The 27,120-nt window shown below is 42.1% G+C and overlaps 1 protein-coding gene across 1 annotated transcript in view; it reads right to left on the minus strand.

Moving 5' to 3' along the window:
• Positions 1 to 27,120, minus strand: part of MED13L (mediator complex subunit 13 like) — a 418,263-nt gene that overhangs the window by 204,815 nt on the left and 186,328 nt on the right. The window contains exon 3 of the mRNA XM_019539346.1: positions 7,450 to 7,534. Within this exon, the coding sequence (XP_019394891.1) occupies positions 7,450 to 7,534 (85 nt within the window). The remainder of the gene's footprint in view (positions 1 to 7,449; positions 7,535 to 27,120) is intronic.

Consider the following 27,120-nt stretch of genomic DNA (forward strand, 5'->3'; position numbering starts at 1 on the left):
GTGATGAAGGAAGATAAAACATACAAGAGAAAGTCCTTAAATGCTAAGGCATTAAAAGTTCAATTAAAACAGAGACAAATTTGAGAGCAAATTATTCAAAATTTAAAATAATCACAACATTAAAAAGGAGAAAGAAAAAATATCAGTCTCTAGCAAGCTGTTAAAGATCCACTGAGGTGCATCAGTGAACAGCTACTAACATTCTTAATATATACAATTTAATAAATGGAACACAACAAATTAACCATCCATAGTCTGGCATAGGCACTAGAAAACTTCTGGGAGATCAGATGAAAAAGAAGAAACTGAACAAAGAGTAAAGTCCTGCCTTCATTATTTTTTATAGACAGTTCCTGCTATCTTTATCATCAGTTCACACACACATTTAGTAGCATCAGGAGTCGTAAAAGACAAAAGCCCTCTTGCTCTAGCAACCATTTTCAGCAGCGTGCCAATTCAAGCAGCTCAGCAAGTCTAACTAAAATAATCATGAAAATGGCTGACAGAGCAGGAGAACTGTCTATACTAAGACGTAATTTTGCCAACAGCTGTGCAACTAAACCAGTATTAGAAGTGATTATTTTTGTGAAACTTTAGTGTAGATGTGGCTTAAATGGGTAACATCAATGCTATATCACAGAATCATAAACAAGTAGAGTTGGAAGGGGTCTTTGCAGGTCATCTAGTGTCCAAACCACTGTCTGATGCAGGATCATCCCTATCCAGCCATCCTATATACACTCTGTTGTTTTAAGTTAGTACTGAACTATAAAAACAACCTTGTCACACAAGTGCAAGGCAAAGCACCCTAACCTGCCACAGGTAAAGCAGGGGAAAAACAGTGGTTAGTGTCCTGCTGCTGCAAGGCTTGTTAAAATATGCTTGAGAAAGGCAAGGAAGAGGGCCAGACCCCAGCTACAGAGGAAGGCAAAGATCCCCCACAGTCCATCAGTAGGACCATGGGGTAAAATTCCTTCCTGACCCCAAATATGGCAATGAGTCTGACCCTGAGTAGAGTGCCAGACCCTATAGTCAGGAATCTCTGGATTCAGACACAGCAGGAACATCATTACACCCAAGTCAAAATCCCCACAGACTAGAGTCAACACCCAAAGCTTCTGAGGAAAATGAGAAAGAAATCCTGACATGTAGCAATAGGAAAGGGGAAAAAGCACAGAAAGATAGGAAACACCAGTAGCAGAACATAGGCATAGCTACACCTAAGATCATCCTTAACCAATGCTTATCCAACCTCTTGAATATCTCCAGTGTAAACTTTGCTGAAACTTCAAGCCATTGGTCCACATTCTGCTCTCTACAGCAGAGAGAAAAGGTGTTCTCGTTCTTCTTTACAGCAGTCCTTCAAATATTTAAATACTGCTATCACATGCCATCTTAATAGCTTTTCCACAAACTGAAAACACTTATATCCTTCAACCTCTCCTTGTATGACATGCCTGCCAAGCCCTTTATCATTTCTGTCACCCCGCCTCTGAAACCTCTCTAACTTCTTCATATTCTTTTTCAAACACAAAGCCCTAGACTGCACACAACACTGGATCAGGGGTGAAAGCTGCAGGCCAAAACAACCGCAATCCAGTGCAGGGCAGGACAGGTGGCTTCAGCAGTGTATCAGCAGGAGATGGCTTTCCCCCTGCCTGTAGCAGGGCCAAACAGCTGAAAACTGTGCCTGCGTCACTGCCACTTCCTCCAGCTCCACACTATCCACCTGTGGTGCTGGCACAGCTCCCACCCAGCCCTCAAGAACTATACTAGGACCAGGTATTCGCAAACTGTGTCCACACTGCTGTTGCTCTTCCCTACTCTCCCAACTGTGGTCTAATGGGTGGTTACAGTGGTGTGGCTCTTTACGGCCCAGATCTGGCACAGGCAAAGCCTGCTGGCTCTGTGAGCTGGATCCAGCGATTCCACAAAAGCTGTTGCCAACCCCTGTTCTAGATGAGGCCTAATCAGTGCTGAGTAAAGAGGCCCTACCACTGCCTGTGTCTTACACTTAATACTCCTATTGATACAGCTCAAAATTTAATTGGCCTACTGTGTAGCTGAATCACACTAGACCAGGAACGACTCGTGCTCCTGGCAGCTGGGGGGGGCACAGCAATGGCGGGAGCATGAAAGCGGCGGCAGGAGTGCAGCAACAGTAAGCAGGGGAGCTTCCACAGACGCCACCATCACTGTCGGTGGCGGGAGAGGGGACGAGTGCCGACCAAAGATTAGTGACCACCCACATGTGCCATTGACACTGTCAGCGGCGTCTTTTGGTAGGGGGCGCACCACCCTGCTCAGGGGATGCACGTGCACCCCCTAAACGTCGCCCCTGCACTGGAGACTCGTATTGAATCTGTGATCCACCAAGACTTCTAAATCCTTCTCCATAATGCTGCCATCTGGCCAGTTGTTACTCATTTTTCATTTGTGTTTGTGATTACTCTTTCCACGATATAGCACTTTACACTTCTCAGCACTGAACTTCACCCTGTCAGCTCCAGCCTAGCTTTCCAATCTTGCAAGATCCTTCTGACTTACACTCCTGCCTTCCAGTGTGTTTGCAACACTTCCGAGTTTCATGTCATCTGCTAATTTTCTAAAGAAGCTCCCAATTCCAGCACCTAAATTCAATACATTGAACCACACTGGGCTCAGGACAGACCCCTCAAAACCTCCTGCCAGTCTGACATGGATATACTCATAATTACTGCTTGCTTACAGCTATTGAGCCAATTGTCTACACACCTTGTAATAGTTTTGTCATGTAAGTCAGAGGTGACAAACTTATCTAGCCCTGGGGCTGCATCAAAGACAAGACTGGGCCCTCAGACTAGAATCCACATGCCGGATCTAGCATGCGTCCTGGAGCAAGCACTACATGCTGCACGTGTCCCAAAGCGCCTGCTCCAGGAGGACCGTGCTGCATGCAGCACTTGCTCCAGTCACTCCAGAACCACGCCACACGCGGTACCTGCCTCAGCACAGGGCTGTACCATGCTGAATCCACCATACATCACAAAGTTCCTGGAGCAAACACCACGTGCACTGCAGCACCTGTGCTAGGACCACACAGACCACTCCAGGACCGTGCAGGCTGCTCCTGCACTGCACCAGTTACACTGGCTAATCCAGGAGGCACAGAGCAGATGCACGGTCCTGGAGTGGCTGGAGTGATGCATGACTGCAGTGACAACATGTGATATTCCGGAGAGGGTGCTGTATACAGCACTTGGGGTCATCCAGCTCATGCCACATGCTGCCTGTGGGACAGCTACAAGCCCCAGAGGCAACACCAGGGGCTGGATGATAGAGTTTCAAGGGCAGAATCTGATCCACAGGCCATTCCTTTGACACCTCAGATGACATTGAAGGGACAATGTCAAATTAAAAAAAACAAACTTTTTTATATGAGAAATATTTCACCCACTGGTATCAAAAACAATTCCTAAGGCCAATTAAACTGAAAGACATAGGGGAAAACATTATTCCACCTCTCCCCCAGTCCGTTTACTCTTTGTATTAAACAATCCATTCTCCGTATGCCATGCATATAATGGAGTATCGCCTAGTTTTGTGAGGTCTTTTACACAGTAACACAGAACAGAATAGTTACAAAGATGGGAATGTTGTTATACAGCCACACAGCCTGGCAAAGGGACATTGTTAGCTAAGACAGTATTTTAAAAACAATAAGCGCAGTTTTTAAAATGGATCAGATCACAGGACATCAGTATATTTTTTTCTCCAAAAATTCTTTCAGGCATTGTAACCCTACATGCTACTTGTCCCAAGCTTAAATTAAACAAAAATGAAGCAAAGACGTGACTATTTTTTTGCCTAGTTGCTAAACTGTTGGCTTTTTTAAGTACAATTCATCTTTCTAAACCAGGAGCAGGCAAAATGCACTTTCAACCAGCTCACAGCACCTACCAACTAACTGTACCCCACCGAGCCCTTTTGCCCACAAGGGTGAGAGTGAGGTGCTCACATATACACCCCACCCCCAACATACCCTGCTGCACCTCACTCCCACACTTGTGCTGGAAGGGCCTTGCCCAGCCAGCAAGCAGCTTCTGGGCATGATTGCTGCTGCCACTGCTGTAGCCACCGGGAGACCTGTTTGGCTTCCTAGCATCCCCCTCACTCTGGACAGCACGTAGGGAAGCAGCGGGGGCAGGGGCAGCAGGGGAGCTGCAGCTGGGTGGGAACACGGAGCATGGGGTTGGGGCTGGCAGTAGCACAGTCTGCGCCAAGGGGAGCAGTAGCATGTGAAGCTTGGGTGGGCAGAGTGTAGGTGTAAGGGAGGATGGGGAGGTGTGCCCCACTCCACAGCTCCCCCATGGCACACAGCCCCCACCACGGGTGGTAGCAGCCGCAACACTCGGAGACAATCGGAGCACTTGTGCCTGGAGCAGACACTGCCACCTGGCAGTGCATGGCTCCAGCCAATGCTGCATGTTGCAGTGAGGGACGCAGCCTGGCTAGGCCATGTCTTATCACCCGGGGTCCCTGCCTCACATGGGCAATTCCCACACTCATGCACCACCCGAAGGAAGCTCCACACACTGGAGCCGGTTGCTTGCACCACCCCCTGCCGCGCAGGTCCCAGGGCTTTGTTAGAAGTGGAGGGGAGCCCCAGGCCCTGCTTTCCTGTGGAGTCCCAGGGCCCGAGCAGCAGGGAGCAGTGAAGGCAGCCAGCTCCAGTGCGTGGAGCTTCCCATCAGTGGCATGCAAGTGTGGGAACTGCACATGTATGGTGGGGAGCCCTGGTGATGGACGCAGCCCACCCTGATTGTGCTCTTTGGCACAACGTGCAGCACTGGCTAGAGCCGTGCACTACTGGGTGCCAGCGCCGACACCAGGTACAAGCGCCCCACCTGCTCCTACCAACCGCAGCAGGGGCTGAGCACGATGGGGTCCACACACCCCACAAACACCATGCACTCACACCCAGCCCTCACAACCACCCACATATACATACCACCCAACACACCCAGGCTCCCACACCCCACCACATGCACACCCCCACACGAGCATACACCCCCCCACACCCACATGACTTTTAGTGTGTGATTTGTCTTTTTTCTGGTTCTAAGATGGCAACCCCCTGCTGAAAGGAGTATTTCCAGAGGGCAAAGTGAGGAACTTCTGATAGCAAAGTTCAGGGGTTAGGGGTGAGACTTCCAGTCCCAAAATAGTGACTGGGGGGTAGGGCACCTGCAAAGGGGGTTTACTCATGCAGCCCTTGAAAGTTTACCAAACCTCAATAAGCAGCCCAGCCCTCCAGCTGAAATAATTGCCTACCCCTGCTCTAAACTATCTTCATCATCATACATGACTAAAAATAAGCTAGATTCAATCTTTCCTAGCTTTGCATGTGCTCACATTGAATTTAAATGACAGAAAACATTAGGAAAAAATGTTTAGCTGCAAACCAATAAGTACGTTTATAAACCATTAACATTCAACTATGGATCACAAATGGAGTACAGTTTCTCCCCCATCCCCCACCCTCATTCTACATTTCTTCTTGGCCTCATTTTTTTGTTCAGTTGGCCAGAACTTTTAAGATTGGGACTATTACCCTGTCCCCACTCCACAGGACCTAATTTGAGGAAAGTCTCAGGAATTAATCTGAATGTACCCAAGCAATGAAGCTTTATTTTGTGGTTCATCTCAGATTCAAATTATTGGCACTGGATGCATCTAAACGTGCCCCTATGGCACCCATTGTTACTGAGCTATCCAGTGCCAATAATCTGAATCTGCACCGTCATTCAGTACTTCCAGAACAAATTACTACGTGATAGCTCAGTAACAATGGGTGCCATAGGGGCATGTTTAGCAGTAACAGCCAGTACTGCACCACACAGTTATTTTTAGCTGCTATGTCACTGTAGCAATGCATAAGTGAGGGAATGCATTGCTATGGTGACGTAACAGTGGCATCGCAGTTTTTGCATCATATGTAGACACACACACACTATGTAGAAAATCTCTTGGACCTTTTATTCTATGAAGACCTGCACACAGGTAAACTTTTTTCTGTTGTTCTGGGGTGCAGGAAGGAAAGGTGAGCAAACAAATAGTATTAATCACGTTCCTTTCAGTTTAGTGGGGGGAAACCTAGAAACCAAGTGGTTTGCATGAAACCCACCAAGCAAGGAAAGAACATGTCCTTCTGTACTTCCACTTAGCATTTTTTCTCCAACAAGAAAAGCAGCAGAAAAACAGATGTCAAATGGGTATTCCAGTCTGACTGCAGCTCTTGTCAGGACAGAACTCTCTGGAGAAGGGAAGGAAGCTGCAAGGGGACAGGCAACAAGAAACAAAGACAAACTGCTTGTTCCTGCTACCCAAGTATTGCTAGCAGCAGTAAAAGTTCACTCTAGCAATAGTAAAGACAGAGCTGCTGCTGCCACTGAATGTTTTCTTCTCCCTAAACTACTTGCTACTGTATATATTAGATGGGTATTTAGAGATTCCTCTGAAACAAAATAAAGGTGAAAATAATGACAATAAGGACAATTACCTTTACTGTGGGAGCAAAGGCCTGGTGACTAATGCAAATGCAGGTATAAAAAAGAATACTACATCCCTTTCAGAAATGAAGTAAAAATCAAGCAGTTCAATGCACTGAGGGAGACTGAATAATGTACACCCCAAAATCCTGAAAGAACTGACACATGAAATCAAAGGTCTGGTAGTAAGTACTTTTAATACATCTAACAAGTCAGATGTGGTACTGGATGACCAGAGAATAGCAAATAGAGTACCAATACTAAGAAGGGGGACATAAAATGATCCTTGCTAATAGATAATGGTTCATCTAAAATAGTTAGTACACAAGATTTAGAACAAGTTTTGAAAGAAAAATAATTAGGGACATGGAAGTAAAGTGGTAAAACTGGATAAAACGTGACAACAGTTTATCAAATATAAATGATGTTAGAATAGCCTCATGTCAACTTGATATTTATGTGACAAATTTTCTAGATTGTGCTTGAATCAAGATAACTGATTTTCCAATCTTTCTGCACCTCAGCAAAGCATTTGATACAGTGCTACATGTGAAATTATTAGTTAAAACAAAGCTGGGAATTAGTAAAAGAACTGAAAATGTAAGCAACCAGTGGCAGCTAAATGGGAGCTGATAAATGGTTGCTTTAAAAAGGGAGGAACTGGTCCTGAATGACATTACTAATGGAGTCTTCCTCAAGGACAGAACTTAGGACCAAAGTTATTTAATGATTTCATTAACATTTTTTACATAAAATTTAGGTGTATGCTAATTAAACTGCTAACAGGCAAAACCTGGGAGGCCTTCTCAATACAGAGCATAATTATTTTTGTGAATTCTTTAAAGTGGTTTTAAACATCATAAACATAGAAGTTCAAGTATTAAAATGAAGCACTGAAATGGAAGAGAGTTTCTCTTACCTTTCCAACAGGTTGTGAATGGCTTTGAAGAGCAGAGTCCTACACTCATATGAAAGCCCATTCTCCCACAGTCCTTCCTCCACCACTGCAAAAATATGCAAAATGTCAGTCAACATGTTCAGAAGGGGGAGGTTTAAACAAGAAAAATAAACATATCTGTAACAGTTGATTTTTAAAGTATAGTTCATCATTCAAATATCTTCATTACCATACATATCTGAAAATAACCTAGATTCAATACTCCCTAGCTTTGCATGTATTTGCTTTGAATTTAAATGACAGAAAATGTTAGGAAAAAATGTATAGCTGCAAACCAGTAAGTACATTCATAAATAATTAATATCATACTATGACTCAGAAATGGAGTAGCTTCCCCCCTATTTTGGGTTTCATCTTGGCATCATTTTTCCACACCTCTTCTCCAGCATGCCTGTGTGTGTTCATAATCTTGTTTACACGGTGAAACCAGTAAGTTACAGAACCTCTCTTAGTTACATTGCAATTGGAGATGTAACACACAGCCACTTACAGCAGGGAAGCTGTGGCAGCACAGACTTGAGTATCGGCTACCCACCCAAGGGTCCTGAGAAACCTTATATATAGGATGACTATATTATTTTTTTAAGGACATACAGGAGACTGCACCCTCCCTCTCTCCACCAATCCCTGCCCCAGGCAGGAGGAGTAGTGCACAGCCCAGCATGCCAGCTGCTTCCCAGAAGGGTGCCAAAGGGCACTATAATACAAGTTCATCCCAGGCACCCCACACCCACCCACCCAACCACACACGTATGTATGCACAAGCAGCCCACACTCACAGCAGTGGTCTCCTCCCACCCCACCCTGGCCGATCCCAGCCCCAGGCAGGAGGAGAGGTATCCAGCCCAACCCACCCCTCTGCCTCCAGCCATTACTCAGAAGGAGCCAGGTAGTACAGGTGGGGTGGTGCCAATCCAGGTCCATTTTCATCAACTGGTCGGGATGGCCTACAAAATCCAGGACTGTCCTGGCCAAACCAGGATGTATGGTCACCCTACTTATATAGTACACATTGAAGCCCACGCTGCTCCTGCTTTCACTGCTGCCAAGACCCGTAGCAGCTACATTAAAAAGAGCTCTCGGATGCCTACGTGTACCGCAATAAAAGCTGGCTACCAGAGAGTAAGAACTTATTCATTTAAGATCTGTCTGCTGATCAAATAGAAACATATTTTGCAGTCATGTTTTCATGTACAGGCAAATTTAAAAAGTACAGAATAAAAATTGAATACCTAAGCCATCTTGAAAAGCCATACTGTAACCTCTGAACAACGGCAGGGTAGGTAACATACAGGCTTTAACTAATGTGGTTTGCTGTATACTCGGAATGTTTGAAGCAAAGCTTCTGAAGAGTTCTTTCTGTACATAAAGTACCAGTACTACCAGTTACGTTTATGTGTAGCTCCAAAGTCTCAAATTTTAATGTTGATTTTATTTCCTCTATTCTTCAACCTGTATAATGCACTAAACATCAAAGGGATAGATCAGAATTCTGTAAAAGGAAAGACTAAGAGCCACTGACATCAATAAGAACAGAACACATTTTTAAGTATCTGAATCCATGAAAGGTTTATTGCTCAAAAAGCACAGCCTGTCAGTCCTTTCAGAGCATGAGTAAAGAAGGTAGTATCTGAAACCCTCTTATCAAACAGTATAGTAAATTTCTCAGGAGAAAATGCAGGCAAGTGATTTATGGTCAAAATATATGCCACATGACTTCTGCTTCTCCCTCTGTAAAATCTATAGCTATGGACACTCAATCCTTAATGAAGATCATTATTATTTGCAAAGGCTTTGTAATTCTAAAGTCAATGGCACGCTACATGCAAAGTGCTGTTAAAATTGTTATTTGTTTAGATATAGCACCACAATGCCCTAAATATCACTTAAAAATAGAACTATGAAACTTCACATTTTCTTAATATTGTCAGAACTGCTGTAAAAGCATAATTTAAATTATTGTGGTGTTGAAAGCAAGAGATAAAATTCAGTCTTTCCAAGTGCTGTCATATACACATGAAAAGCATAACATGCCCAAAGAATTAATACAAAGGACAGCAGTAGCTGATCCAGGATGCTGAAAAAGGGGAGGGTGGTAAAGATAGAGAACTCATTATGCATGCACAGTGAGGTCAGTGCACATGCATTCACTGGACAAGAGCAAAGCTCTAAGCAGCAAGGAGTGGGGAAGAGTGCAACCGCATCACCACATGCCCCCTGGATCTGCTCTTCAAACACAGTGAAAAATATCAGAAGATAAAACTTAATCTGCTGACTAATGCATTTTCTGTAAACATCAATATGGTTGCTAAATTAGCATTAATGTTATGCAAATGTCTAACAATAAAATAGTAAAGAATTTCCATTTAAAGTAGATACTGAAGAATCAGAGGGGGAAAAATACTTACCATATTTTGTTCCACAGAACACACCCCAAAATAATATGCACCTTGTTTTTGAAAGAGAGAATAAAGAAAAAGAGTTTTTTCCAGAGTTATGGCTGCAGAGAACAGGGACAAACCTTAACCTTCATCTAACTCAATCTCCCTTCCCTGCTTAATAAAATCCTAGCTACTCTTGAAGACTGGTCTCCACAGGTGAATCTATGTTTCTAAAAAGAACTAAAGATTCTCCTAGGGTGTAAAATAGGGGGAGAGAAATCAGGAGCACCTAGCAGGCAGCAACATAGCCCTAAGAAAGGTTAGCTTGATTAGTGGAACATCTAAACCATTAAACAGGTAAGATGATCATTAAGAGCTCTGGAGTAAAGATAAATGACCCATTATGCCAACTGACTCTCTCAGCTTCCCGACAGTAATACAACAGCTCCTGCACTATGGAGTAGGAATCAAAACAAGTTCAGAAAATCAGCTTCCCTCCTTGGGGGGCTGATTTTGGGGGAAAGTGTGTGTTGTATGCAAGAAAATATGACAATTTCTTTTCTGAGACTTACTTCTTTTCCAGCTGCAGATATTTAGGCCATTTCTCCCTCTTGATAATATCAGACATAATATTTGACACAAGGCAGCACCATGTGCAGATATGCTCTGAAGCAGAGGTAACTAACACGTGCACAGTGCCACAAAATTCCCAGCTTGGGAGCAAGTATGCACAGAATAATGTAGCATGTTTCACCATGGAGCTGCCTTATGTGCTACAAAAATACTCTAATACAGTGGTTCTCAAACAGGGTGTCTCATAAGACCCTTTCAGGGGGGCCAAGTGTGCCTTGCACATAGCCAGATACCCTAAAGCAGACAGGAACTGCTGCCCTTCTTGGTCTGACCCCCACCTTCCTCTTGGAAACAGACTCACAGAGCAGGTGCAAGTGTTCTATTTGTTTCTGTTTCCAGGAGGAGCATGCGGGACCAGATTATGAAGGGTAACAACAAGAGTGAGCTTGCCTGCATTAGGGCTATGGACAGACATTCAAAAAGCCTAAGCTTGAATTGATTCAATCTTTGCAGGTTAGTCTAACCTGCCTAGGCTGAACTGGTTTGCAAGTGTACAGACATTCCCTCTAGAGTGAGAAAATACAGGCACATGCCTGCAGTGGCTCAAGCTAGAAGCTGGATGGGGATTAGAGCAGCCCTCCCTTCCTTTCCATAGTGCTGAGCTGAGGGGGGCTGTGGCCAAGCCCTGGGAGGACGCTCTAATTAGAGAGAGGTTTAAACCCCCATGCTGCCTGCACAATCCCAGGTTTTTGCCCGCTAGCTGCTCATGGGATGGGAGTGTTGCCAGACCCCAGCCCACTGCTAGCATTCTGAGGCAAAGTGGGGGTGTGGAGTGCATGCATCTGTTGATGATACTGAGCTTTTTAATGTCTCTCTCCCTGCTTCTTTATACTGTCTGCAGCAAACCTGGTTTATGTATACTGAACTTACGTTCTGTTACAGGTTTAAACCAGTTTCTGATCACTTAAATCAGTTTATGTATGTCTGTCCCTAACGTAGGAGTAGAGACCCACTCAGGCAAGCTAGGGAAACGTAACAGTCGTTCTCAAATGAGGCTCTTCCAAATTAAAAGTTATGGAGAACAGACCTGAATCTAAAGTTCTGAGAAAACTGCCCTAAAATTTCATCAAGTATTACAGTCCTTGCCCACCCTGATTCACCTTTTGCAACAATTTATCCCCAAACTTCATTGAAAAACTGAATTTCTGCTTCTTGATCAAGTTCTTAATGACCCTGTTTCATCTGCACCCATTATATATATGGATTCATGAAAAGGTAATCACAGATTTGCAAAAGAATTAGGTCTGACAGCAAACAGTGAAGGAACAGTCAGTCCCAGAAATAAGTCAGGCAGGCAGGACACGCTGAATTCTTTCACAGCCTGAGACAATCTGGTATAAGAAACAAGAAAAACTATAACGGAAGAAAAATGATTATGATAAAAAGGTGGCTTTGTCTCCCAGACAACTTTAAAATTTAAAGTAGCCTTAATTTATTTTGTTGCATAGAGCACCTTACTTCTGTGCTTAGGACAGGAGATCAAGTCCTTACTGCTTTATAAAGCTGTTGCTGCATCCCCAGCAGCTTTTCAATTTCTACTTGTCTTTCAGACCCAGGCAGCAATATAGGAACCTACTAAGTAGGCTCACATCTTTTCTGGAATATATTTGTCTTTTGTTACTTAACGTTTTAGTGGAGACCAGTCCCAGTAGCGCTGGAAGGGTAGGGAGCTTCTTCAGGGCTGGGATCCTGCGGGGGTGACAGCACAGTCCAGAGCCAGGGCAAAGCTGCAAGCTGCTGGCTGCATGCCCTGGGCAAAGACATGCAGGCAGCAGATCGCAGTTCTGCCCTGGCTGCAGAGCACCTCCCCACCCAGCCATGTACCCTGCCAGCACTGCTGGGGCCAGTCTTCATGGAAGCCCTGGCTCCAAACTGTCACAGCACCTCTACTGCAAGGGTCGTCATGAAAAATGGCAACAGTGATGTGGGCAGGGGCTGCTGAGAAATGGAAGTCCAGCCACCGGCCAGATCCGCCATTTTTCCCATCCCTGTTCTAGTGAAATTTTTAATCTGCTTTGCCCAAGACCTGATCGAGGCAGGTATTACTGTGTTCAAAATGACAACCTGAAAAGAAGCCCAATCCATTCCTGAAACTTATGTGACCTACTCCCTTGGATTCTGAGTGCAGGTTTTACTTTTGGAATAAAGAAACTTTCCTCTAGTTCCTTTTGTTATGAGTAGGCAAATGTTGAGATTTTATAAGGGATTTTATTAGTCTGTCCTTCCTTGGATGTCACTGCAGTTACTTTGACCGGTTCTGTTGATTAATCCACTCAAACAATATTCCCTGTAAAACTTGAGATATACAGTATTCACTTTTATTATGTATCCTCCAAGGCTGAAATTAAAGAGTTGGTGCTTAGATACTGAACCTGGCTCTTGATGCCAGTCTAATGAAACCTATGCATAATATTATACATATATTAGCCAGGGGCATCATTTTTATTACCAGTTTGAATATCAGTTTAAATATTAAATTCTTTTCATTTCTGGTGGCTGCACACTTTTTATCTCTCTGTAGTTCACAGTCAGGCTTTCTAAAGAACTGAAGAAACCAAGTCCTTTGTGAAGATGCCTCCCTATCTTCCTAGCTGGATGGGAAGAGACCCAATAAAATTGATATTCTGAGGAAGAAAAGAGATGAAGGATGTTTTTTCTTGCTCTTGCCCCTAACCAAGCCATAAAAGCTAAGGTGACATTGCATGAGGCAGAAGTACAACCGAAGAGCCAAGAGAAAATCCTGTAATCCCTTGGGATATCTGAACTATCTCCAAGATTTGCATGAGCAGACCTTCAACCCAAAGTATCTCAGATTAAGAAAAATGTGAGAATAAATGTATTGCTTATCATCTTGTATTATGTATAATGTTGTACAGCACTTGTAAGTAATATTGCCAAGTTAGAAATTATTGTTTGTACCTATTTATAACATAAAGACTGAAAGCTTCCTCTCTCTAACAGGTCTTTCTAGAATATAATATAAAGTCTTGACGTGCCTGCTTTCGCTGCAGGACTACTAAGAGAAACAGAGAAACATGGGATCATGACACCAAAAGGAACTAAAGCCTGAACAAATGAGGCAAATTAATTTTTATTCAGAATGTTTAAAGCTTTGGGGAAGGAACTGGAGGGTGTGTGTTTATTTTTAACACCTATTTTACACAACATCTTGAAAAAGAGTCCACAGAAAAGCTCTCTTCAGAAACTGATCCATATCCTTGCCCCTTCAGGCAAGGGGGAGAGAGGGAAAAAAATAAATCACACAGTTATTTCACTTATCTTTAAAGTCTGTACATTCATATATAACTTATTTGCAATCCCAGAAGCAGTTGGTATCAGAATTTGGTCTGATGCACATGCAAATCAAAAGAGAAGGTATATGGTTCAAACTGCCCCAAAAAAGTGCCTTGTACAAAAAGAGCCCAAGCTACTGCCAGTTACCCTGTTCAATTTTTACTAAGTAAAAATATCTACCTAAAGAAAATGATTAAGTGGTTCCTATTAGAGAGTTCGTATTTTAAGCTGATCTTTAATTTTCAAATCAATGTTAAGTGTTACAGCAGAGCTAGAAAACTATCTGGATCAATATTATGCATTATATCCTTGCAAACTGTGAATGTTGGAGTCAACACTGTCTTCCTAATATCAATAAGACACTGTACAAATTAAGGCGCCAAAAAAAGATTATGTTAGTTCACAATAAAGAATCAAAATGAAACTAACCAAAATAGATATACAGTACAAAGCAAAACTATACCGATTAATAATAAAGTTTTACAATAATATAGCATGGAATTATATCGCTATTTTTGATTTTTCTAAAGTGTTGTTACTGAAAACCACAAAGAACTCTCAAACATATTTAAAATTTTATCTTGTTACAGTTTAACATAATTACATTTGACTTCACTTAAGAAGTCAAGAACACAAACATCAGAATCCGCATTTACATTTAGAGAGTAATTCAAAATATTAGGCAATATTGACTGAATTTAGGAAACAGTAACAGTCAAGAGAAACTGTATCGAACTCACCTGTGATTTCATTCTATGTCACATTGTATTAAAATAACTTTTCACATGAAGTTCTTCAAAAACCGTTCTACCATTCAACTGATTACAAAAATGGGAAAAAATGTATAACCAGTTTTGATACGTTCAAGTATAATCCACTATCTCAGAATTGTTTTCTTAGGTTTTCTCCTACAGTATTCACAATAAACCATGCAACCCAATCTCATTCCTATTCAGGGAATTCTATCATTACTTCCGATCTAGATCAAGACCTACTGCCAGAGCTGTCCCTTGGTGGGGAGCGAATCGGGGCGACTGCCCTGGGCCCCACAGGCAGTGCCACTGGCACTGCCAAGGGTGCTACCATTCCGCGCGGCCACCACGTGCCACCGACTCCCTGCTGCCACCCTCCCCCCAAGGCTGATATGCCCCAGGCCCCTCAGACCCCTAGAGTCAGCTTTGCCTACTGCCTTCTTTTTCCTAGGATAGTGGTTCTCAAACTTTTTTTTTTTTAAAGACCACTTGAAAACTGCTGAGGGTCTCAGCAGACCACTTAATCTCCATCGCCAGAAAAAATAAATCAAATGCAGGGCCAAGTACAGATATTCTCAATTGTTCCGCAACCTTTGTGCAGACCACCTGAATGGAGCTTGCGAACCAGTGGTGGGCCACAGTTTGAGAACCTCTGTCCTAGGATATTTATTTTCCTGGTAATCACATTAATATTATACAAAGACATTGGTATAAAACAGTCTCGGCTGAATTTCTACCATATACACAATTCTTTTCCAAGATTTTTTACCATATGTATAATTTTTTATTATATACTGGGTGCCTATGCAAGATGCTTCACTGCGCAGTTAACAAATTGACTGCACAGTAAAGTGTCACTGTCTACATGTGCAGGCATGAACTGCACAGCTAATTAATCTACTGTGTAGTTAATTAGCTACCTGCAAATGCAGGTAAAGATTAACCACGCCATACTCACTATGCAGTAACATACATGTAGACAGCAATCAGAAGTAAATTTGCTCCTGGTCAGCCCCACCACCAGAAAGCCACCTTCTGCCTAGCCTGGCCTTTTTAACTGTGTGGTGACCCCAAGGACCTGTGCCACTTACTTGCCTCTGGTCACGAGGTCCCACAGCAGAGGCTCCAGGCCATCTGCAGCACCCTGCCCAGATCCCCAGCACAGCCCCACCTCCTGCCTGCCTATCTCACACAATGTCCCTGCAGGTTCCTGCCCCGGCCCAGACTTTTGCCCGCAGCCCAAAGGCCATCAAAGGAGCCACACTGGCATTGTTCCCAAAGCCATACACCACCTTCCAGGGAGTGTAACTGGTCCCAGGACACAACCGCAGACCTCACTGCACAGTGGAGCAAGGCCGAGGTCCAAAGCTAGTTCACCCGGGGCAGATACTCCAATACCCACATCTCTGAGGGCCTGGTGCCCTGCATGTGGGAGAGGGGGCACAACTGGTCAGCATGTTAGTGCCATAAAGGTCAAAGCCCTGCAGCCACACTGGCTCAGTGTCAACAACTACAACTGCTGGTCAGGGGCTGCCCACAGGAACATGCCCTTTATGAAGTAGTTGGAATGCTTTCTCATGCCCCAGAACCCTGGGCATAGCTGCACCATGTTCTCCAGGAGAGGTGGCCTACTGGAGTCTCCGCTATGGCCTGGCAGTGGTGACAAGCCATCACCCATCCCACCATTATCCAGCAGCTCCAGCAGCCTAAGCCAGCACCTGCCCCGCCAGCTCTGGGTGTGCAGTCCCACCCAGGAGGCCCTGATGCATTGGGAGAAGCCCAAGGCATGAATCCCTACCACCGCCTCCAGAGGGTTATGGACCCTGAGGACAGTGTGCCCCAGCATGTACTAGAGGGTGCCACAGACTTCCTCCAGGATGGCCTCCCTGGTAGTTACCTTGCCCAAGTTGAAGTGGTAGCTGACATAGCGCAGGTTCATGGATGTGGCTAACTTGAGCAGGGTGCTGGCCAGCTGGGTCTACGTGGGGAGGGGCAGGCTCATGGTGGTGGCCTGACACTCCAGGTGTATGCAGAGCTGCTCGAGGAGCTCCTGGAAGGTGGTCCAGGTCATCCAAAAGGACTCCAGCTCCTCCCAGGTGCTCTGGATAACATGCAGCCACTAGTCCTGGCTGGCTAGGCAGGCCCACCAGCAGTGGGACTGGAGCCCTAGGAGCTCATGAACAGCACATATGGAAGCATCCACATGCATATCACTGGTGTCCCTGCCAAGGTCCAGGTGGCAGCCCAGGGACTGGGCAGCATCAGTGCAGTGGCAGCAAGCTTGCAGACGCTGCAGTAAGCTTGGCCAGGTAGCTGTGCAGCACAGAGGTGGTGGGGAGGGGGGCATGCAGGGTTGAGCCTGACGGGGACCAGGCAGCGGTCGCCATGGCAGCAAAGCACAGTGAGCAATGTGGCAAGCGAAGCCTGGGGCACAGGTCATCACACCTGGGGATGGAGTAGCCATCGCATGGTAGGAATGAACAGACTCTGGTGACAGTTGTAGAGAGCTGTGCCAGCATGCTGCAAACTGGTCTGGGCCAGAAACACGGGTGGCCAGGGGGCACCATGCAGGGCTGGCTTTTAAAGGCAGCTCTGGTTGCAGGCAACTGTGGCTGGAGCCTCCAGCTCATCCTGGCTGCTGCAGGGGGGCAATGGAGGGCCGGAGGAGGCCAGAAGCAGGCTAGTACCATGAGGAGCAAATTTGCTCCCAAATAACTGCACATGCAGATGCTTGCCCAAGGCAGGTTTACTGCACAGTTAATTACCGCACAGTAAACCCATACAGCACTACCCACTGCATATGAATTTTTAGTATATGTACACCATACTTTTATTAGACACCTTCACAACCATCCTCTGATAGGCTTACTGTGCCTCCAACTACACTGAATGATGTTATTTTCTTTCCTCTAATATGTCTTTATCTTACTCAAAATGTTCAGTTCTGAAGGATGTAACAATGCAAGTGAAATGTATGTATTCAGTTCTCATTATAAAAAGAAAAGAGTTCAAATCCTACAATACAATTTCACCACCTCCTATAATCTTCTGCCACCTTGTTCCAGAGTCATCATAACGAAAGAGTCTTAATCTAAATATGTGAGGTGATATCTTGAAGCTGTAACAGGCTGCCAGTTGTGCAGCTGGTTAGCAAAATGCTACCAGAGAAAACAGTCTAGGCTTCCAACAAAGAAGATCCTTGAGCTATTATGCCATACTTCAAATTTCAGCTGCATTACTGAACTACATGTAAGTTCAGTATTCCTTTTCTTAATAATGGTTGGGTTTTTTTAAATCTAGAGCCTGGAAAGCACGTTCAAATCTACAAAACCACTTGTAAAGATTCTACCACGTAAATTTTCACCCGCCTTTAACTGCTGCCTAGCAATAATGGCTTTTACAGATATATAACAGGAAAGAAAGCAGGTGCTATAGAAACTCGCACAGAGTCCTACCAATCAACTAAATCCTGACCTGCTACACTGCTAGCTTTTCCTGTAGACAGACCAGCTACTTTCCAGAATACCTATGGAAAGCCATATCCTACTAACAGTGCCTAGGCCAGAAAAATACCACCAAATGATCAACTGAAGGTCCAGTTTGAATCAGTAAAAGAGTAGAACAAATCATTTATTTTTTTTATTTTTTTTTTTTGGGGGGGGGGGGGGAAGAGGTTTAAGAAAAAGGAAGATGAGAAGGGAAAACAATGGATCTGGGAAAGAGAAAGAGGCATGATGAGAAAACTGACATCTAGTCCTGTCAAAGAGATGAGGTAGAAAGAAAAGGGAATTAAACTGTTTGAAATATGGACGTTATCTGAAGTAGCTCAAAAGAAAAAAAAAAACAGTTACTGCATGCTCTTCATGCCTCTTAACTGAACTTAAGGAAAGTGAAGTAGTAAGCAGTTGAGGAAGAGATTTGATAGCCAATTCTCTTGTTTATCCACCTGCCACCTGACCTTAAGAAATAATAAGGTAACACACTCACAGCCTAATCCCCATGTCCGCTTTGTGCAGAGCTTGCCCCCACACTGTTTTAAACTGGAATAGGTAGCTGCTTCAAATGGCCACTCACAACAGTTTTCAGTGGATGCTGCACTCGAGGACAAGACAGCAGCCCTTTGCACAGAGCAGGAGCAGCAGCAAGGCACTGGCAACCCACAGCAAGTGGCTGGATCACAAGCTACAGCCCACCATTAGTAAAAGGTTACCAACCCCTGATCTACACAAAGGTAGACCACGCCTGGAAAACAAATTTAAGTATTTTGCACAGCAGTGTGGAAAACTAATAGACTTGTTCCTGTGCAGCTGTTTTATATTGAAACATACATTCATCAGCTACCAGGCCGAGATTCCCAAACTCATTTTGCTTATGACTAAACTAAATCTGAATTTAAAACTGCAAAACACTTAGTCCCAGGTCCAAAGGACATAGGCCTGGTGATAGCTAAGTCAACCAATAGAAAAAGTGAAGAGGGATGCATCTGAGATTATCCTTCTCCTTGCCAGATACCCAAACCAAGGCCTATGGGTAGGTGCTTATGTAAGAATGGGATTCGCCCTCTGAACTCCCTTTTTGATGTAAGCTCTTAAATCATCCCTTTATAAATAGATGACAGAATCGTTTTACTTTTTAAAGAAAGTCACCAGACAAGAAGGCTATAGTAGGGATGTAATATCCTAATGGTTAGAACACATGGCCAGGAAGTGGGACTCTTCAATTCTAGGCCTTCTTCAGCCTGAGGTGGTAATACCAACATCTCCCACCGCCCAGGAGAGTGATCGAGGCAACAAGCCAAAGGACAGGCTAGGATGGGAACACTCTTTCCTCCTTCTGTTAAGTCTGGACTACTACAATACAATTTAAAGAAAAGTGTGGGGAGAAAGAAGATTTATGATGACAGAGATGCACTAAGCAAGAGGAACCATGACTCTACAGCCCAGTGATAAGGGCACTCCCTGGAAGGGAAAGTCCTGGGTTATGGTTTCTGCTTTAAGAACTGCATTTGCATTCTGTATTAAGAAATCATTATTTTGCTATTTTAACTTATACAATGTTCGTCCACTCTGACCCCCTAAAACCATCTCATAAGTACATCTTTGCAGGATATAGTCACTCTAATATGCAGCTATGACCTACAGCTTTTTTCCCAATTTGGTATGACCCTTTTTTTGGCTTATAAAGTGCATTTAAGTTTGAATGGGTACAGCTCGCTAAAACTACCCAGATCACTCAATATGATTACTTTGTTCTCAATATTAACTACCCCCCTCCACCAATCCATGCATCTTCCACATTTTATCTGTGCTGATTTTACATTTGCCTCCAGATGACTAATAACATTGTCAAATTGCATTGGGCCCAGCATTGATTTCTGAAAAATCCCAGAATAAAATACCAAACTTCTGCTCTTTGTTCCTCGTAAGAAATAACCTTCCTACAAATTTCATTTTCATTAACAAATTTAATCTCCTTTCACTATTTTTATCATCTACAGGTTAACCAGCTTTGTTGTCCTCAAATTAATTTTGTCTTCTCCTTTAGGAGGACAGAAAACTGAGGCAGAAGCAGAGAAAACAATAATGTGCATTTTTCAATAAAAAAACTTTTCTAACTGTTTCACCTGGTTCTGTTTTGGGACATTGTGGGCAAAATGAACCCACTCCCTACATGTCTGGTAAAAATCAGATGAGAATCATGAGATCTACCCTATTATTTTTGGCCAGTGGTCCTCAACCCTTTATAGACTCAAGCCACACCTCAGAAAATATCAGCTCTTAGCTTTCCCCCTTTTTTTATTACAAAAAAATACTAGAGCAATTCTTGTGCTACAAAGAACTCAGATGGACCACAGCAAGGCAGAATATTTTAATGCTATGGATTCCTATTTGAAATGTATGGCTGCATCCAGACAAGAGCGGCCATGTGGTAGGTGGCACCACAGACCCATCTGCATCGCCACACACTGCACATTCAGGCATTTCCCAAGCTGCTACCTTGAAGCATGGGGTTTTGGGGGAAATTTTTGACCCCAGGGTATCCCAGGGTCAAAAAAACTGATGCGGAAAAAAAGCGGGGTGGTGCACATGGTGGCAGCATGCACCACCGAAAACTAGAGCCTGGCCAGCCAGGCTGAGTACAGTAGTGGGTGCAGCTTCCCCGGCCCCAGCCTCCCCGACCCCATGCAAGGTAACCTGCCACGTACCAGAGTTTGGCACAGATGTTTTTTGGGGACAAGCAGCAATGGCATAAGATGTGCCAAACGCCCACGCACATCTGGATGCGGCCTGTGGGTTTATCTTGTGAATCATGTCTGCACACCTCCCCATGCTAACACTGGTGGCACCACATGGTAATCCTGAAAGGATTTCAGGGCACCATGGCACTCTGGCTGAGAACCACTACATTAGACTGTTGATGTGTTCTTCAGCATGGACATGAGTGCATCTACACATGCTATGACAGTCATGCAATAAAAGCAGTTTACACTGGAGTTAACTTCTCCCAGGTGGAGAGTCTACACATGCACCCAACCACAGGAATTAGAGCTGGGATGGAGCAGTCCTGGTGCTGGCAAGGGACACAGCAAGTCAGCCCTGGGCTCTGCATGGCAGCATCAAGTGGTGGAGAGGCTGACAGGAGCTGAGGATCTGGCCCACAGCTGGCTGGGCAGACCGGACACAATTTTTGCCCAGTGGTCACCATCCACACAAACTTTTGATTGTAGTTAATTACTCTGCCATAAGATAGTACTGTCCACAGAGGAGTTAATGAATTTACTGCACCCTAATACAGGCACATGTGGACAGTGGTGCTTTACTGCAGAGCTAATTAGTCAACTCAGTAGAAAAGTACACGTGTAGATGCACCCAGTGACAGCATATCTTGAGCAAGCCACTACCAGGCCCTTCCTTTAATGCACTGTCTCTTGATGAGAGCTGTTTCATTAAATCTTGTGCTGTCTCTAAACATTTTTTTAAAGAATCTTATCAAAAAGACTGGCAGGAGAACTCCAGCACCAGTTGGAGCCCTGTCAACTGAGATCAACTGCAATGCTGTTTAACAGTCCCTACTGCATCTGATAGCATGCCATTCACAGGCATAATGTCCTCAACTCTCAAATTCCTCAACTCTCAAATTCATTTTTTTCCTTGATTAAAGAGGAAGGAAGTCTGATTCACAGTGAAAATTATCCAGGCTGATATATTTAGTGTCCATTCTTGGAAGAAAATTACGTATACAGACACACATGCACGCACGCACACGTACACCCCTCTCAAATGGAGTACAATCTTTGCCATGCTCTCCAAGCATAACTGCAATCTTAGTTGGTCAGTTTTCCATGAAGCAAACAGTTATTTTAAAAGCTCTATAATTCTATTTTTGCCACACACAAAATTGTAATATTTGCACTGATTTTAATTTCTCTTTGTATGATCACATATTAAAACAAGTTTAAATACGCCATTCAAATCAGATATAAATTATATAGATTTAAATGTCAAGTGTATTACGTAGAATCCTAGTACGTTCCAATTTCACATTTTTTGTTTTGTTTTGTTCTTTTTTATTTTAAAATCTGAAATACTAACTTTATCAAGTGTGTATTATCTCATTAAGTCTTTGAAGCCAGCCTTGTTTTAAAAAAAGCCATATAAAAATTTCAGGGAAAAAACTCAACAAGGTAGAAAATCAAAGCAAATACTTCAATAATTTTCTATTTCCCTGCAGAGGTCTCAGAGAGATCTCTCTTTTCTTTCTCAACAACCAAACCATATTTTACTAAAAAGAAGGAGAATGATGGGGAGAATGGGGAGAAAGAAAAAGAGAGAGAGTTGTGCCTGTGCAAGCATGGTTGGGATAGTAATACCTTTAAGAAATTCAACCACCCATGTTTTAATAATTCAGGTCATACAGCCTTGTGCAGTTTAAAAGTAGAATTACTTTTAAAGAATACATATTTCCTCGGAGCTATGTTACATATTTCCTTTTAATGTATCATATTGCAGAAACAGCTGAAATGAACGTCTAGACATCAAAAACAGTCTTTATTCCCACCTACTGCTTTTTTACCTCAGGCATCAAAACTAATGAAACCTATTATCCAGAACACTGAGTTCAGTAACCACATTGGCCACTGCAAATATGAAAAAACACTCTGGGACAGGACTAGTTATTCAGCCATTAAAATTACTGAAAATCAATTTCTTGCTGCACACTACAGAAATACTGACAGATTAAAGGCAGGCACATGGGACAAGAAGATTACTTCCAGGGAAGATTACTATGTCAAACTGCTAAAGAGGGTGTTATTCTGCATCAAGGGTTCATATGTGGTATAATATATGCTCCCTTTTGCCCTTTGATAGTCAGTTTCTTCTTTAAACTATGTAAGATAAGGAATAGTTTTTAAAAAATGTAGATCCGTTTTAAAAACCAAAGGCATTGCCAAATGATTGCATGGAACAAAAGCAGAAGTGTAATTACGAAAAGAAAACATTTATTTTTTCATTTTAATTTTTATTAAATATGCCCCCTGAAACTGTATTTCAAAAGACAAAGCAGCTTTTAGAACTACCGACATTTCTAAAAAAAGTGACTTGGAAAAAGTAACATAGCAGTGTAATGCTACATTAATTCTGAAATACTGGATTATACCCATAAAAAATCCAATTAAATGCAATGCTGTTGATCGATCACTGTTATGCTCCCATTGATCACCCTGTAAAATTTGTGTTTGAAGTCATTAGTGGCTAAATGGACTTACTACTTACTTACATCAGATTCAACCCACTTAGAGCTTTAATTTCCTTGCACCAATTGTGATTACAGAAAAAAATTTGCATTGCTTACTCTTAGACTGAAAATATATTTTAACTCTCTCCCTTCTCCTCCAGGCACCTTTATCAGTCAAGGAAGCATAATATAAAATAAATGTTTTCCAAAATGCTCTATTTGTTTTGACCTATTTGCAAATAGAGGTGATGTGAAGCCCTGAGAATATGCAGTGCACACACACTAGCACGTCACAATTTTAACAATGTAATGTCCTTTGAAGGTATCTTTAACAGCATGTGCTCAGCAACAGTTCCAGGAAAATCAGAATTTTAATGAAGTCTTCTTTCTGCAGAGTATTGCTGTTCAGACATGACTCGAGTTAGCATTTCAATGGAGTACAATTTTCTACATAAAGCCTGTAAACTTTCAAGCAAAGGAAACTATAAAACTGAAGGGGTCACATTTTTGGATAAATTAAATAACGCCTTCAATAGACAACAGCTGTTGAATATTGCCAGGATGGAACCTTAACTGGTGCAAAATGAGACACTAATTAGCATAATAGCTGTTGGCTTGAGAAGGAGACCATCTTTAGGTACATTCATTTGGATTATATGAACACTATGTAAACTATTATTGTAATAACTTCTTCACTACTGTAATGTACCAAATGCAGTACTACAAAATTCTCCTTGGCATACAAGATATGTACTGACAGATTCTCTCCATTTTCTCACTCTCACATTCCCTAACTCTCTTCTCCTTCAGCACCTCCAGTATTTTTTTTATTAAGCAAAATAAATGACAGAGGTATATAAAATTTTGTAAATATTCAATAAGTACTTTCAGATGCATAATGCTTTAAAAACTGCCACTAGTGTTTCAGACATATAAAATATCCACTCACTTCTAGCTGTTTGGAGATTTACTGAAAAAAAAATCTGAAGAATAACTGGTTTATGACTTGAAGAAAACCAAACTTAATACGTATAAAATCACTGTTAACAAAAGGTCCTTGGAAAAGTAGAGTCAAAGTCTGCTTTCCATAATAGCACACAACATTAGGTATTCCAGAGAAACAACTGGCTCATTTAAGAGATGTAAAACAAAATGCTCCCAAAGACGTTTCCAAAAAAAACCCGGTAAGTGTTTTGTGCCAAACACCTCTTACAGTCACCATTTTTTCCACAGGAAAGACTGTGATGCTTTTTCACCAAAAAAAAGTAAGATACTGCAGAACTGAACACCTCCCTTCTACATATTTCTAGAGGAGGAAAAACAACTGGGGAAAAGCATGCGGTGTGCAACAATATCAGACTCCAAAATCATTCTGCTTTTAATTATGGAGAATGAAATTTAGCAGAAATGTCCTAATGTAGAATATGTTTCCATCTACCCCAACATTTTACATTCTGTTTACAGTACTTTTCACTGAGAAATTATTTATGCTAGTTGACAGAGGCAGCTCTCCCATTGGGCAAGCCCAGCCCACCCATCCTACATCAAGATGAGCTAACAGTAAAAAGGTGAGCAGGAGGGTGGAAACAACTCTAAAGCAGGTAAGAGAAAAGGGATCCCTCTCTCTTTACAAGCACAAAAATCAAACTAATTTTGTATAAATGTACTGTTTTTGCCAGAATTTCCAGAAGCTGCCTATGCAATTGCATTTTCTTCTTTCCATTCCTCCTTAAGCACAGAGCAGGGAAGGACTGTTGTTAGAAAAAAAATGTGTTTATATTTATCCATATTTGGAAAGCAAACAAAATCATAAACATTTTCCTCAGCTATAAAGCATGTAAGACTTCATTATCAATTATAATGCTATTTGAGAAGCCAAGGCTGGTTAATATGTTTTCCCTTCTTCACTTATCAGATGCAGGTTTTTTTCAATTGTGTGGCCAAAGAAAAACCAACCACTTTTAAACTTAAATTCTGACAAGCCGAGCCCCTGAAAAGCCTTTTACTCTCGACCAGAACAGTTGTCAGTCACTAATGTTATAGCAATGGTGAGTAATCCCTGCAGCTGTACTGATTGAAATGCAGCTGTCTCATTAGCATTCCCTCACCACCCCCCACTTATCCAGCATTTCTATGCTTGCTACAATAATCTTAAAGAGCATTTTACAGGAGGTTTAGCCCTAGCTAAGGGCACTCTGCAGCGTGACCAAGAGAACATGGAAACACGATTCATTAGACACGCCTGGAGTGATAACAATAGAGCTGCTTCTTGCTGCCTTTCATTTCTTACACTGTGCTTATACTAATGCATTCTCGTTACACAACAAGCACATTTAGCGACAGGAAAAACTAGAATTACCTTTCAGTAAGACAGTATTTTTTTTGCTACCTAAAATGCTTGCAGGCCACCACAATTATTTTCTAAACTAACCTGTTAAAATTGTAAATGTAGCAAAACACAAAACCCCCAAAGCATCCAATAAAACTACTTATTTATAGGAAGGTCTCTGTTATGTCTCTATAATCTATTCAGTGCTCCTAACAACTATTTTCATCACCTTTTCCCAGCAAGCATGCATTTAGCAAAAGAACCTGAAAAAATGCTGCTCTAAGCTAATATTTTTTGTCATTTAATTGTTATTAGCTTCCGCTTCTCCCTAAATATTGCAGTTAAATTTTTATTTCTCCTCTTTTCATTTACTACTGATCTATCCCACAGTCTATAATCATTTCCTCCCCTGTGTAATGTTCATTTCCTTCTTTCCTTCCTTTATACGTTTCTGCCACAAAGATGTTTTCAGATTTAAAAAAATAATATTTCCGAGCAGAAAGCCTGGTGATTTTTTTTTTTAAATATTTTAAATGTTATACCCTGACAAAATATGATTTTGATTAAAACCAGGAACAGAGAAAAAATAACTGTTTTCCAGAATTACATTTCAAACTCATATTACACAAGGCAACAGGTAAAGTTTTAGTTTACATAAAATCTAACGGGTTTTAAATTTGAAACCAAGTCATACATTTCATTACATAGACAAAATGCAAGGTTTTTTCTTCTTACATTTTGATCAATTTTTTTTGTGAGAATTCAAATAACTGTTTTGACTGTTTTCCAGCTGGTACATAAATATCATAAAGTATTACTTAAAGAATGCTCTTTTATGGGGCTGGGGCACAACTGGCATAAAAAGAAACGCTTTACACTTTATTAGTTTTCATTTACTGGACTATTGAAGTTCAGTGTAGCATTTTACATTATGAAAGAATTACAAAGAGGAACACTGCAATCTGCTTCCTGGAAGATGTGCTTAAACAGAACTCCAGAAATAAGCTAAATATAAAAACAGAATGTAAAAATTTAAGTAGAACTTTAACCATAGCAACAGAATCTAATCCAACACTAATGATAAAATCTAGCTGTTTTGACTGACAGACTTAAGCAATAATTTTATTTTGTAAAGTTTCAATTTTATGTTTTAGGACCAGCCATAATGCAACATCCATCAATGAGGTGTTCTCAAGGTCAAACCGATGGCTTTCACTTAAAGTACAGCATTTTCTGAAAAGTAACGTATTATTTTTGGACCTGCAGTTTTGTTCCAGAAGTCTGTTAGAATTTAAAATACACTTTCATTTATTTACACATAAAAGGAATATTTGAAATATTTTTAAATTGCTTGTTATTTTTTAAAATCTCAGCTCTACTTTCATGCCTTCTCCTTCATGTGAATCCGCACAAAGATAATAAAAGATACTAACCATCATTACTGCACACACAAAACAGTCAAGGCTTTAGAGATACTGTCCATAATTTTTTTTAATTTTGTTTACTC

This window comes from Crocodylus porosus, unplaced genomic scaffold, assembly GCF_001723895.1.
Source record: "Crocodylus porosus isolate Cpor-Errol unplaced genomic scaffold, CroPor_comp1, whole genome shotgun sequence".
Lineage (NCBI taxonomy): Eukaryota > Metazoa > Chordata > Crocodylia > Crocodylidae > Crocodylus > Crocodylus porosus.